The sequence below is a fragment of the Monodon monoceros genome, unplaced genomic scaffold (assembly GCF_005190385.1).
Source record: "Monodon monoceros isolate NGI ecotype Baffin Bay Population unplaced genomic scaffold, NGI_Narwhal_1 Super_Scaffold_18, whole genome shotgun sequence".
In the NCBI taxonomy this organism is placed as follows: Eukaryota; Metazoa; Chordata; class Mammalia; order Artiodactyla; family Monodontidae; genus Monodon; species Monodon monoceros.
Genome location: NW_021703774.1, coordinates 163,569,720 through 163,584,481, shown reverse-complemented (window position 1 = coordinate 163,584,481; position 14,762 = coordinate 163,569,720). Strand labels below are relative to the sequence as shown.

Sequence of the window (14,762 nt, the reverse complement as noted above, 5' to 3'; positions counted from 1 at the left end):
CACTTTGCTGTATACCTGAAACTAACGCAACATTGTAAATCAACTCTGCTCCAATAAAGTTTTTTTAAAAAAGAAAATTTCTTGTCTGCTCCCATTTCCCCACTCACTCCTGCAGTATCAGCCCCCATACTCCAGTACCTCATCAGAAAGGAAATAGGGTCACAGACACACACACCGGAGAGAAGGGGCCCAGGATGACTCTCTGAAAAAGAAGAGAGTTTTTCTTGTTGTCTCTTCTGCCGTTGTTGAGGGGAAGTTGAAATATAACAAAATGGCCTCTTTTTTTTTTTTCAACAAAAATTAATTCTGCAGCCACGGGAAGGGTTGTAAACCAGATGCCTCCTCTCAATAGTTTAAGAAACATGGGATCTGGAGGATCACCTCAGTTTTGTCACCCGTAAAGCTGGGTTCTTTTATCTGACCCCAACATCAAAGGGATGTTATAAGAAACATTGGTACAATAGCTTTTTTTTTTTTTTTTTTTTTTTTTTGCGTTACACAGGCCTCTCACTGCTGTGGCCTCTCCCTTTGTGGAGCACAGGCTCTGGACGCGCAGGCTCAGAGGCCATGGCTCACGGGCCCAGCCACTCCGCGGCATGTGGGATCTTCCCGGACCGGGGCATGAACCCGTGTCCCCTGCATTGGCAGGCGGACTCTCAACCACTGCGCCACCAGGGAAGCCCCCTTGTCCTTTTATTTTTTTGCAACATCCTGTGAATCTGTAATTATTTCAACATAAAGAGTTGAAAAAATTATAAATGTAAAATTATGCAAAGGGTCTTGAAAGGGCCAGTGCAAGTAAATGGGGCTCAAAGCTTAAGTTTTAGGACCTTTCCAGGCGATCTGCCTCTGACCGATCTTCTGATTTTTGTCAAGAAAAACTAAGAACCTAGACTTTTAGGTGAGGAGTTATCTGAGGCCGCATGCTGTCCGTGGGCTGACAGTCGTGGCCTCTGGCATGCTCTCTGAGATGCAGCCCAGCTCTGCCACCTCCTGAGCTGGCTGGTCCTACCCTCCTCTCCATCACAAACATGGAAACTGAGGCCAAGAGACGGGGCCGTGCTGCAGCCAAGGTCAGAGGGCAAGACCATGGGGAGGCAGGATTTGAACCAGGGTCTCTCTCCCCTCTTCTCCCTGCCCACTGTGCCCAGGTGAGTAGGCCACCCTCAGGGGGAAAGAGAGTCCAGAGACCAAACCCTGGTGGCATGTCCCCTGGAGCATAGCCCTGTCCCTCTTCCCTGTCCCCTGCTCCATCACTTCCTTCCCACCTGCTCTCTCCCCAGGAATCCCAGCTATCCCTGGGACACGAGGACCAAAGGGTCAGAAGGGAGATCCTGGCACACCTGGCTATCCTGGGAAAAATGGTCCCATGGGAACCCCTGGGATTCCAGGGGATCCCGGCAACATGGGACCCCCTGGGGACCCGGGCGATGAGGGCAGGTACAAGCAGAATCACCAGTCAGTATTCACTGTCACACGGCAGACAGTCCAGTTCCCAGCGCCCAACAGCCTGGTCAAGTTCAACTCAGTCATCACAAACCCACAGGGGGATTACGACACGAACGCTGGCAAGTTCACCTGCAAAGTTCCCGGCCTCTACTACTTTGTCTACCACACGTCACACACGGCCAACCTGTGTGTGCAGCTGTACCACAACAGTGTCAAGGTGACCACCTTCTGTGATCACATGTCCAACGCCAAGCAGGTCAGCTCAGGCAGTGTGCTGCTGCGGATGCAGGCGGGCGAGGAGGTGTGGCTGGCGGTCAACGACTACAACGGCATGGTGGGCACCGAGGGCTCCGACAGTGTCTTCTCCGGCTTCCTGCTCTTCCCTGACTAGGGCAGGCAGACCTGCTCCACTCCCCGGGGCCACCCCATCTCCCTCAGCTTCCCTGCAAGAACCCACTGGGCCACACATCCTTGCTCAGGTCATTCTCGCCACTGGATGGACGACTCCTCCAGGAAGCCCACCCTGCCCCCCTGCCCTGAGTTCTCTCCCTCGTCCAAGCTCCTTCAGGAGTCACTGCTTTGACACTTAACCAACACCTTCTGATACTGTCATTAGTGTTTTCCAAGTCTTGGAAGAGGCAGAGAGATACATGAATAAATAATTAAATCAAAGGCTACGCACGGCTCCGAATCCTCACTGCCCATTCCCTAAGAAGTAGTTCCCTTCATCTTCCACTTTGCCCCTGCCACAGCCATGTGTGGGCTCCAGATTCAGGCATCTAGCTGGTGTTCAGTAAAGCTTGGTGCCAAGGTAGAGACACTCAGCACCATTTGGCCATTTGGGAGAGAGGTGGTCAAATGTGGCTGAAGGCTGCAAGGGGTCCCCAAAGGGCCATCCGTTGTCACTTGTTTGGGTGAGAGGCACTGCTGTCATTAAAGGTATTCGTGCTCACAGGTAAACGGGAGTGTGTTTGAATTCCCAGACCTATGTCGATCGATGTTGAGTTTTGGGAGCATCCATCACAGGAGGGGTTTGGGCTAAGGCAGGCCCAGCACAGATGAAGGCAAGATGTGCAATGAATTTGTGCTGAATTAATGAGTGAATTGGGGTGAATGAATGAATGAATGAATAGTGGGTAAATGAATGACTAAAAGCAGAGCAAATGAATGAGTAAAACAATCATAATAGCTAACATTTATTGAGCACTCACTATACACCAGGCATTACGCTAACCCACCTATTAAATGATTTAATATTCGTAATTATGCTCTAGGTGGGCATGGATGGGTGAGGGAGAGAGTGAGAATCTGACTCCCGGATGTCTGATTTTCCCCAAATAACTGAGACTCTGGGGGCCCCCAGGAGACCATCCAAAACCACTACTGCCCACAAGCCATCAGGGTTTCACTGTGAGACTCCTGACAGTTGGGCCCAGCTGCCTCGATCCTCGTTGGAGGACCAGGAAGCCGGCCGTAAGCTGCTGCCCTTTCGCTGCGCTCACCATGAGAAGGTGTTGACAGTTCAGGTTCAAAAAGATAAAAAGTGTAACTTTCCTGTGCAGATTGAGGGTCTGGCCTCAGAGCCCAGTGAAATCCAAGGCTCACTCAGGCCAGGGAAAATCACCCCTGACTGACTGGGCTCTCAGCTTGGTTCCACAAGGCCCCACAGAGCTCACAAAGGCATGAGATGGGCTGTAACAGCAGAGGCTGGAGCTCAGCTCTCCAGCCACTGCCATCCACTTTGGCTCCTTTGTTCCTGAAGGAAGCTGTTTCACACCCCCATAGCTTTGCCCATGATGTTCCTTCATTTTGTAGAGCCCCCACCCCACTCTTACAAATCCTCTGTCCAGTTAGATAATACACACTCAGCTGTCAGGAATCAACACAAAGATCACCTCCTCCATGAAGCCTTCTCTGATTCTCCCCTTCGTGTCCCCACAGCATCCTCCACCGACTTGGACCACAGACTCATGACTTGTTAGAGCCCAGGTTCCCAAATCTGGGGGTGCAAAAAATTACCTGCAGACTTATTTATAAAATAAAAAAACAGATTTCTGGACCCAAGCCTGTTATACAAAGGTTTGGAGAGGACTGCTATTTCCAGCAAGCTACAGGCTGTCTACATCTCAGGAGCGGGTCACAGGACAGCTCTTGGGACTGGGGGAACCTGCATTGACCTGTTTCACCAATCAACCTATTCTGAAAAATTGACAGTTGCTCAAGGTTGATTCAAGGGCGGCAGCGGCTCCAGAGGCAGCAGCGCCGGGTCCCCGTGGAGGTGCTCCTAGAGTTTTCCTGGAGCAGTGGAAGTTCTGACCGCAGGGTCAGGACCGATCAGGTTTGTGTTCTCACCATAGAACAGGGGCCAGTTCGGTTCCTGTTAGTGCCCTGAGATCTCCCTCATCCCCCTGAGTTTCGGAGAAATGGCTGAAGCTAGTAAGCCCATGATGAAGAAAACTTCAAAATCTGTTCCTTAGGAGAGGAATAAGAGAGAAAAGGAACAATTCCGTAAACTCTTTATTGGTGGCTTGAGCTCTGAAACCACAGAAGAACGTCTGTGGAACCACTACCAGAAATGGGGATATCTCACAGACTGTGTGTTAATACGGGACCCGGTAAGCCAAAAATCAAGAAGATTTGGTTTTGTCACGTTTTCATCCATGGCTGAGGTTGATGCTGTCATGGCTGCCAGACCTCATTCCATTGATGGGAAAACAGTTACTCCCAAACGTGCTGTCCCAAGAGAGGACTATGGAAGCCGGGGGCTCTTGTCACTGTGAAGAAGCTGTTTGTTGGTGGAATTGCAAAAGATACTGAGGAACGTCATCTTAGAGATTACTTTGAGAAATATGGAAAAATCAATGCCATTGAAATAATTACTGACAGGCAGTCAGGCAAGAAAAGAGGTTTTGGGTTTGTTGCTTTTGATGACCATGATCCCGTGGATAAGGTTGTGTTGCAGAAAAATCATACCGTCAATGGTCATCATGCAGAAGTAAGAAAGGCCTTGTCTAGACAAGAAATGCAAGAAGGCCCATGTTCTAGTAGTGGAAGAGAAAGAAACGCTGGTTTTGTATATTTTCATGGTGGTGGTGGAAAGTTTGGAGCAGGAAACTTTGGAGGAAGGAACTTTACAGGAGGATCTGATAGATATGGAAGAGGACATACATTTGGGGATGGCTATCATGGGTCTGGAGGAGGACCCGGAGGTGGCAATTTGGGGGGTAGCCCTGGACATGGAAGAGGGCGAGGAGGATATGGTGGTGGATATGGCAACCAGGATGGGAGCTCCAGAGCTGGTTATGACAACTATAGAAGGAGGAATTATGGAAGTCAAAATTACAGTGATTGGAGCTTCCCTGGTGGCACAGTGGTTAAGAATCCGGCTGCCAATGCAGGGGACATGGGTTCGAGCCCTGGTCTGGGAGGATCCCACATGCTGCGGAGCAACTGAGTCCTTGTGTCACAACTGCTGAGCCTGCGCTCTAGAGCCCGCAAACCACAACTACCGAAGCCTACATGCCTAGAGCCCGTGCTCCGCAATGGAGAGTAGCCCCTGCTCGCCGCAACTAGAGAAAGCCTGCACGCAGCAACGAAGACCCAACACAGCCAAAAATAAATAAATAAAATTAAAAGAAAAATTACAGTGATTTGGAGGATTATAAGCAGAAACCCTCTAGGTACGAATTACTGAAGAGTGGAAAACTGAGTGGTAGCAGGAACATGGGGGGATCATACAGTGGAGGAAGCTATGGTCCAAGAGGCAATGGAGGAAGTGGGGGTTATGGACAGACAAGATGATACTGAGCTTCTTATTTGCCATGGGCTTGACTGTATAAATAGAGAATTAGAGCCCAGAGGTAACAGAAGAGCTTTAGGTTATCGAAATAACAATGTTCGGGAAACTCTTATCTCAGTCATGCAGGGATATGGCAGAAGACACCAGAGCAGGTACACAGAGCCATTTTGTGAGTGGACTCAATTATGTAAGAGCATTACCTTCCTGTGGAGGAAAGACTATAAAAAATGCTTTTGAAACAGTTTCTTAGCTTTTGAATTGTTGTGTCTTTCCAGTGGTCTCTATAAAAGTGTGGAAGAATCCCTTCTTTGATAATGTCAAATTTCAAAGTTTTGGGTGACATGTGAAACCTTTTTCAAGATTTTTCTCAAAGTCTTGAAAGACTATTAGCCAGAATCATGGTGTAATAAGACATAACATCGTTCTTCTAAAAAATTCGATTTCGTGTGTAGAGTTAAGAAGCTGTTGTACATTTAAGATTTAATAAAATAATTCTAAAGGTAAAACAGTAGTAGTTTGTCCTCTTTGATAATTTTGCACTTTTAGTTTTTACCTTTTAAATGTTTTTCTTGTTTTATGATATCAAATTTTGAAGTGTAATGATATGACTTACCTATATTATGAAATGGTTACCAAAAAAACCTTTTTCTTCTTGTGATGAACAGGATTTACTGCCTTAACAACTTTAATAGTATCCTACAGCTGTGCTAATTTTGGTCTTCTTGTACATTCCATCTTTTGTAATGGTGAGTAACTTGTCATGTATCTATTGGTCACTTGTATATCTTCTTTGGATAAATGTCGATTCAGTTCCTTAGTCCATATTATAGTTTGATTATTTGCTATTGTGACGTATGAGTTTTTGTTGTACATCACCTGTTTTGTATTTATTTACCTTATAACTGGAAGTTTGTACCTTTGAACAACCTTTATCCTGTACTGCCTCCCACCAATTTTCTGCTGCTGGGAGCCACAAGCATGATGCATGATTCTTTTTCTGTGAGTTTAATCATTTTCTTCGGGATTTCACAAATAAATACGATCATACAAAAAAAGAAGGGTTTGGGGAGGACAGAGACATGGGTGGGTGGACGGTCTGCCGGGTGAAGTCAATGCACGAGGTCCACCACCTGGCTCTTCTGCACTTATTTCCTTACAGGTCTGCATCCCTCACTGGACTGTGAGCATCCTTGAGGGTGGGGCCCCTTTGATACAGGCCAGGAGCATAGTAGGGGCCTGGGAAATGTGTCAGATGAGAAGGAAGGAGAGATGAAGACACACACATACACACACACACAGAGCAATAACGGAGGCCAGGGCCTAGGAACTCGGCCTGGTCCACAGAGCCTGAGAGCCACTGGCAGGGACAAGGGGGGTCACGGGGCGGCTGCGCTCGCAGCTCACCTCCAGCGGCTACTTAGCAGCCCACCCGGCAATGCCGCAAGCGATACATCGTTCTTCTCATTTCTCTTTTGTTTAAGAAATCAATGCACCGTTTATGTAGGCCTCGGTGTCAGATCAGAAACCTGTATTTCGGAAACGACCATTTTTGTTTTCCATAATTGTTTCCTTGTTGTTCTCTCTTTGCCAGGAGAGACAGGCCTTTGAAGATGCCAGCTTGTCTACTGGGCTGAGGGGACCTGGGGGAGGGCTTTTAAGGGGGGTAGCAAGGGTGGGACAGGAGCTAGTACGAGGCACCCCAAGGACCGGGGGGCCTCTTTCAGACCACGGGAGGTAGAAGGGTCTTAGGCTTCTCTTCCACCCTCTGTAGGGATTGTCCCCTCTCTATCAGGGTTGTAAGCCAGCGTTTTAAGGGTACAGAGACCAGCTGGCTCTCACTCAGGGGCCAAGGGTCTCCCTAGCTCCTGACCCCTAATCCAAGCATGGCTCCTGTGCCTCCAGGCTCCAAGATTTCTGTCTTCTCTTCAGAGAAATCACACGACTCCCAGGTTTGCCTTGGGTGCCTACTGAGGGCTGGGCACTCAGCTAGGCCCTGGACATGTGGGGTTACCTCACTGGCCCCACAATCACCCCAGGAGGGGGTGCCCATGCCCCTGACTCATATACAGGGAAACTGAGGTCAATAAACACACCTGAGGCCACATAGCTAGAAAGAGGTAGGCCTGGGATTCAAACTTAGGAGGGGGGCTTCCCTGGTGGCGCAGTGGTTGAGAGTCCGCTTGCCGATGCAGGGGACGCGGGTTCATGCCCCGGTCCGGGAAGATCCCACATGCCGCGGAGCGGCTGGGCCCGAGAGCCATGGCTGCTGAGCCTGCGCGTCCGGAGCCTGTGCTCCGCAACGGGAGAGGCCACAACAGTGAGAGGTCCGTGTACCGCAAAAAAAAAAAAAAAAAAACTTAGGAGGGGCTGATTCCAAAGCCCATGCCCTGACCACCCCCACCCCCGCTGCTTCCTATTCTTAGGCTCATCCTGTTTCTACCCCAAATTCAAGCCCATCTTTTGCCATTTTTACCAGCCACCAAATCATTGAAGGGTCTATAGTTGGCTGAACCCAGAGACCCTTGGGTTTTATCACACGAGTCTCTTTTTTCCCTATCACCCTCGGCAGTAAACACTTAATTTCTGCCAAGAAGCATCCACAAGCCCAACGATTTTCTCTCTCTAAGCACAGATATCAAGAGAGCCCTCCTGACCTATGGCAGCTCCTGGGACTTGCTGGGCAACCATCCCTGAGAGGGGCATCACGTTGCTTTAGACGCAGCCTCGGTAAGAGGGCTGCTATCCCGGTGCCAGGGATGCCTGACTCCAAGTCCTGCATCTGCCACTAGCGAGAGGTGTGGGCTCCAGCAGCTACTTCTTGTGACATTCATCGCAGGAGCAATGAAACCACTGTGTCACTTGATGTGTAATACCAGTCTCCCCCAGGAGAAGAGACACCCCACGGGGCAGGACCCATGGCTGACTTGCTTGTGGTGTGGCTCTACCGCCAGAGTACATAGAGGCTCACGATAAATATTTGCTGAACAATGCTCTCTCCCCTCTGGGCCTTGGTTTCCCCATATATAAAATGAGCGGCACGGGCTGGGTGACCTGCAAGCCCCTCTCCTGTCCTAACTTGCTGTGATGCCAGGATCAACGAGCAACAGGCTCCTGGCTGTGCCGATTATAGTCATCAGCTACAGGTCCGCTGGAAGCAGAGGAAGGGGTATAAGCAAATAATGACCACATTTAAAATTCATTTTTCATTATTAGATTATTTTCTGAGAACAGGGAAAGAGCCGGGGTGTAGAAGGGAAAGAAAGCAGAAGATGAGCCCAGAAAGGGGAGGCCTGGGACATGGTATGATATTAACAATTAACGTGTGCACAGCACTTTACAGTTTACCCTCCTCTTTCTCCACTATCCCATCTGAGCCCCCCAGTGCAATCTGTAGAGCAAGTACAATTATGGTCCCACCATATGGCAGAGGAAATGGGGGCTCCCTTGGGTTCCCTTGGCTGAGAATGTTTAGTTGGTAAGTGGCAGAGCCAGCATATGAGTCAAGGCTCCTGACTCCAAATCCAGCCCTCGGGCACCAGGGCAGCCATGTTTCCATTTCATTGAGGAACACCCATGTTCCTGAAGAAATTCATGAGGTCAGGGGCCTTGGCAGGCAAGCCCCCAGTTGTGGACATTCTCCCGGAACAGCCCGATTCCCCCACAGCTGCTGAGCTGGCAAAACCAAACTGGCCACCCACCCGTCCTATTTACAGTAAACCCTCCAGATTGCAGAAACGGGACCTGAAACTGCCTGAGGACAGCAGAACAGGGTGAGAGTGGGGTGACAGGGAGGGGGGCCGGCCTGCTGGGTCCCTGGGAGGGGACCGTCAGGGGAAGGCCCTCGTTCTCGCTGGAGAATGGAACTTCCGCTTTGGACTGAGAACAGGAGGCTCCCAGCTGCCTGTCCCACTGCTGCCCAGCCCAGCGGCATCAGAGGACGCCAGGTTCCCAGGTGAGGATGGGGCTTGGCGCCTGGGGGGACTGGCGGGCAGGACCAATATGGCAGAGGGTGGTGATCCCAAAGTATAGGCCCTGCATCCCCTGCCTCAGAGCCACCTGGAGTGTCTGACAGGGAGGATTCCTGGGCCCAATCTCAGACCTTGGGAGTCAAACTCTCTGGGGGTCAGCTTGGGAGTCTGCTGCTACCTGGGGTCCCAGGTGATGGGGAGGCACCAGGATAAAGGCTTTGGGGTCACCAAGACTGGAGCTGAGCCCTGCTTCTGCCTCTCAGGTGCTGGTGATCTGAGCCAAGTCACATGACCCGTCTCAGTCTGGACCCTCTCCGGGGATATCAGAACCTTTCAGGGCTGCTGTGAGCCCTAAAGGATACATCAGCTCAGCCAGCTCTTAGCACACTACCTGGTACAAGCTTTGTCAGAGGCAGGGATGGAATTAGAATCCAGGGTCCCCTCTGCTCAGCCCGGCATTTCTCCAGCACCCGCCTTCTCTTATTTCCTCACAGTCAGATGAGAAAACTCAGCTTGACTCTTTCAACGAAATGATTTGACTTGCAGGCGGAGTTGTGATGAGTTGTTAGTTAGTACTGATACCACTCAATAAGGCTTGTGAAGGAGGGTGTGGGGTCGGGCACTGCACTAGGGACCTGGCTCCTTCTAGGTTCCCTCGCGTGTAATCCTCCGGCAGCCCTGTCAGTTTGAAATTAACTTTGCCAAAGGCTCAGAGAGAGGTTAAGGCACTTGCCTGAAGTCCTGCAGCGAGGCAGCAGCAGAGTGGGAGTTCAAGGTCAAGTTGGCCTGACTCCAAGTCAGGGGCAAAGGGGCTCTTGGGGCTGGAAGGAGATGGAAGGGCGGCTGGTATGGGGAGCATGTGAGGAGCCAGGCTGACGGCGGTGACAGGCGGTAAAGGCCAGGGGTGGTCACCGGATGAGCTTTAAGTCCTTGCCCAAGTCTGAGGCTCGCTGGCCCCTGAAATGGGCCAGAACCCAGATCTCCCCACTACCCCCCCACCTCCAGCTCCCCCGAAAAAGCCCAAGTCTCATCATGGGTCAGGACCCTGCTCCCCTCAAACCCCCACCCCCCGGCAGGTGGCCAGGGCTCCCCACCTCTGTGCTGCCTGCACCTGAGAGACCTCCTCTCCCTGAGCCCAATCTCCCAAAGGGACCGGATTCTTTTTTACTTTTCCAAGCATCCTCTGTTGTGTCCTGAAACCTGGGGACTCTCAGATGACAGTGATAATAAAAAAACTAGCTAATATTCACTAAGCACTTCCAACATGTCGGGCTGTCGCGAGCCCTAACGCATCTGTCCTGCCGCCAACGCTGTGAGGTAGAGATTACTATTATCTCCCTTTTACAGAAGGGGAAGCTGTGGTCAGAGAGAAGCAACTGGCCTAAGGCCCATAGCTAAGAAGGGGCACAGGCCTGGTTTGGACCCTGGCAGTGTCCCTTTCCTTATGACACTCCAGGCCTCTCACCTTTGGTGAATGTTTGCTGCCAAACAACAGCAGAAATAATAGTAATGGTAAAAGCCATCACCACGCACCGGCCCACAACCAGCACTGCTCTAAGTACAACCCAGGCTGTAGCTCCTTCTGTCAGGCTGTCTGGCTCCAAAGCCCATGTTTTAACCACCAGGTAGGGAGGCCTCTTAATGTAACACCCCGTGGTGTTTGGATGGGTTTGAATGGGGAGCGGGTTTGAATCTCAGCCACAACGGGGCTGCGTGACCTTGATCGAGGTTCCCGCCCTCTCCACTGCCCAGTTTCTTCGTCTGTGAAATGAGAAAGCAGGGGTGCTTTCCCAGGGGGCTGCTGTAAGGACCAAATTAAATGAGAGAATGTGGCCCGTGAAGTGTTTGGCACAGAGCCTGGCACCTGCTAAGTGCCCAACTCATTGATTATTCAGGGTGTCAAATTGTCGTTGTGTAAAACCTCCAGCCAGATAAGCAGGATCGTCCCCAGAGGCCCCCTCTCTTGGGAGCGTGACAGAGCCTAAGCCGGTCACTCGTGGCCCTGGTCGCACCCACATTTGCAGCGCCCCTTTCCTTGGTACCCAGTACAGCCCCCGGTCTAATTCAGCTCCTGGCCTGAGCCATGAACTGATTAAGAGAACAAGGGGGCTGAGGCTGACTTTCTGAGCACATGAGCCCCACATCAGCAGGTTTCTCTGGGCTGGCACAGGCCTCACGAGGCAGAGGGGGCAGGGGTCTGGCCACAGCCCCACCATCAGCCAGCTCACTGGGTGATTTGGGGAGGGCTGTTTTCTAATGTTTGCATCTCAGTTTCCTCATCGGCAAGGTGGGAAAATAATCACAACCCACTTCCCTGGAGCGCTGTGAGGATCAGACAACCCCAGCTACGGGTCTGAACTAGAGCCCCAAACCCGATGGTTCTTCCCCAGCCATGGCCTCACCTGGCTCCCCATGGTTATCTTGGGAGATGAGCAGGGACCCCTATGCTCTCCTATTTTAAGAGCAGGAAACTACTCAGCCTTTGTGGGCTGAGGGGTTATGAGGGAAGGCTTCCTGGAGGAAAAATGCTTTGACCTGGGCCTGGAAAGATGGAGAGAATTTGCATCTGGGCAGAGGTGGAATGGGCTGCCTCAGAAGGTAATGAGCTTCCCATCACTGAGATGGTACAAGTCATGGACGGAAGGGGCCTTGGCAGAGATGTTATTGAGGAGACTTAACAGTAGGCTGAGGATCCCTCAAGAAGTTAAACACAGAATTACCATAAGACCCAGTAATTCCACTCCTGAGTATATACTCAAGAACTGAAAACAAGTTTCAAACAAATCCTTGTACATGAATGTTCACATTAGCACTAGTCACAGTCGGCAAAAGGTGGAAACTTCCCAAATGCCCATTAATAATGAATGGATAGGGCTTCCCTGGTGGCGCAGTGGTTGAGAGTCCGCCTGCCGATGCAGGGGACACGGGTTCGTGCCCCGGTCTGGGAGGATCCCACGTGCCACGGAGCTGCTGGGCCCGTGAGCCATGGCTGCTGGGCCTGCGCGTCCGGAGCCTGTGCTCCGCAACGGGAGAGGCCACAACAGTGAGAGGCCCACGTACCGCAAAAAAAAAAAAAAAACTTTCCTGGTGGGAATGTCTATAGACTTTCCTGGTGGGAGGACTTCCCTCACAAAACCAGCCCTCCAGGCAGCCTTTCATTTCAGCCAGGGCACTCACCACGGCCTATAACTAGTTCTATTGACTTGTATGTTGACCTGTTTATCGTCTCCCAGACTGTCAGCTCCATGAGGGCAGGGACCACATCTGTCTTGTTCACCAGCGAATCTCCAGCGCCCAGAACAGGGTCCGGGGGATAAGGCACTCAGTGAACACAGGAACAAGTGAAGGAATGAATGAACAAACCATGGCTGTAACCTACCGCATCTTCTTGTCCCCCGCCGCCACACACACAGGAAGCAGCTGAGCAGGGCCATGATGAAGACCCCGCGGGGCAGCGTCCCAGTGCTGCTGCCGCTGATGCTCCTGAGTCTGCTCCACGTCTCCCGGGCCCAGAGTGGCTGCATTGGGCACCCGGCCATCCCTGGCATCCCGGGCATCCCCGGGGCACCGGGCTCCGACGGCAAACCAGGGACTCCAGGGATAAAGGGAGAGAAAGGTACTGTGGACTTTGGGAACAGACTAGTGTCACTGACCAAGGCCCCATCTCCTACCTCCCAAGTCCCAGTTGCCCACCTTAAGGATTGCAAAACACTTGCAAATCCATCAGTTTGCTGAGCCCTCCACAATAACTTTGCAAGGAAGGAATTCTGATTCCCATTTTACAGATGGGAAGACTGATGTCCGAAAGGCTACTGACTTGCTCAAGGGAACCCAGTAAATGTTGAGGCTGAGGCCAAACCATGGCTCTCTTACCACTAAATCCACTGCAGTCACACAGTCCTGGGTTGTTACCTCCAGGGTAGGTGGCTTCGCCTCTCTGAATTGCTATTTCCTCACCTGTAAAATGTGGATAATGATTCTTTGTCAGAGTTGTCACAGGGTTCAAATGAGACTTCCTGCCATAAAACCCTCCTGTGAGATGTAGTTCATGCGCTCATTTAACCATAGCCTTCCGCTCTCTTCACATAATCTCACAATCCCACAAAACATCATCATCCCCATTTTACAGGTGAGGAAGCTGAGCCTGGGAGAATGTGACCCAGTCAAGGTGACCCAACTAACGATGGCAGATGTGACATGAGAAACACATCTGCCTGTCCCCTGAGCCCATGTTCACAGCCACTCTACTGGAAAAGGTTTTATCTTGTGTTCTGCCAAACCAAGGAGGAGTAGCTGTTTGGAGTGGTGGAGCGAGAAGGATTCTAATACTCACTTCCAGGTTCAGCAAGAAAGAATGCGTGATTGATGAGGGATATGTGCCATCAGGGAGGGGGTGGAGAGGGATAGCACATGTGCCCGGAATTCCTGATCCCTGCTCCAGGCTTAAGCCTGTATGAGCTGGTGAGGAGGGCAGGTCCAGCACCTTCCTGAGGGAGACGCCGCTCCCCAACCCACGGGCATCGGTCCCCATTACTGTCAAGCACGTCTCAGACTCAGAAAGCTGGGCTGGAAGGAAACTCGGGGGCCCTCCCCGACATCCCGTCCTCTTGTTCACAGATGGGGAGCTGAGGCCTAGAGAAAAGCGGGGACCTGTCTGAGGTTACGCAGCCAGGCTCCCTGCCTCCCAGCCCAGCTCCTTCCAGGTTCTCAGCGATCTCTGGCCCCCTCATATCTCTTGTCTCTGCCTTCCAGGGCTGCCGGGGCTAGCTGGAGACCACGGTGAGCTTGGAGAGAAGGGGGACCCAGGGTTTCCTGGGATTCCAGGAAAAGTCGGCCCCAAGGGCCCCGTTGGCCCCAAAGGTGCCCCAGGGCCTCCCGGAGCCCACGGCCCCAAGGGCGAATCAGGAGACTACAAGGCCACGCAGAAAATCGCCTTCTCGGCCACACGCACCATCAACAGCCCCCTGAGGCGGGACCAGGTCATCCGCTTCGACCACGTGATCACCAACACCAACAACAACTACGAGTATCGAAACGGCAAGTTCACGTGCAGGGTGCCCGGCCTCTACTACTTCACCTACCATGCCAGCTCTCGAGGGAACCTGTGCGTAAACCTCATGCGGGGCCGGGAGGAGACACAGAAGGTGCTCACCTTCTGCGACTATGTCTACAACACCTTCCAGGTCACCACGGGCAGTGTCGTGCTCAAGCTGGGGCTGGGGGAGACCGTCTTCCTGCAGGCCACCGACAAGAACGCCCTGGTAGGCATCGATGGGGCCAACAGCATTTTCACCGGGTTCCTGCTCTTCCCAGATGCAGAGGTGTGACCTGTGGGTCCAAATCACCCCCTCCCCTGCCAGCCACAGTCTCTTTACCCCCAACACCAGCCCCCACCTGGCCAAAACACACAGTAGGGCTCCATGGATATTGCTGAATGAATGAGTAAATAAACTTTTCAAGGCCAAGGGACAGTGGTCTAATTCAAATCTGTGTCCCAGCGACTGGCACATAGTAGATGCTCAGAAATATTACTTGAATGCTGCTTG

The 14,762-nt window shown here is 51.7% G+C and overlaps 1 protein-coding gene and 1 pseudogene across 1 annotated transcript in view; both read left to right on the top strand.

Moving 5' to 3' along the window:
• Nucleotides 1-14,543, top strand: part of C1QB (complement C1q B chain) — an 18,037-nt gene extending 3,494 nt beyond the window's left edge. Inside the window, exons 3-6 of the mRNA XM_029227034.1 lie at nt 1,284-1,837; nt 9,037-9,200; nt 12,630-12,832; nt 13,969-14,543. Of these exons, the coding sequence (XP_029082867.1) occupies nt 1,284-1,837; nt 9,037-9,200; nt 12,630-12,832; nt 13,969-14,543 (1,496 nt within the window). The remainder of the gene's footprint in view (nt 1-1,283; nt 1,838-9,036; nt 9,201-12,629; nt 12,833-13,968) is intronic.
• On the top strand, nt 3,897-5,705 carry LOC114899171 (annotated as a pseudogene).
• Nucleotides 14,544-14,762: the final 219 nt, after the last annotated feature.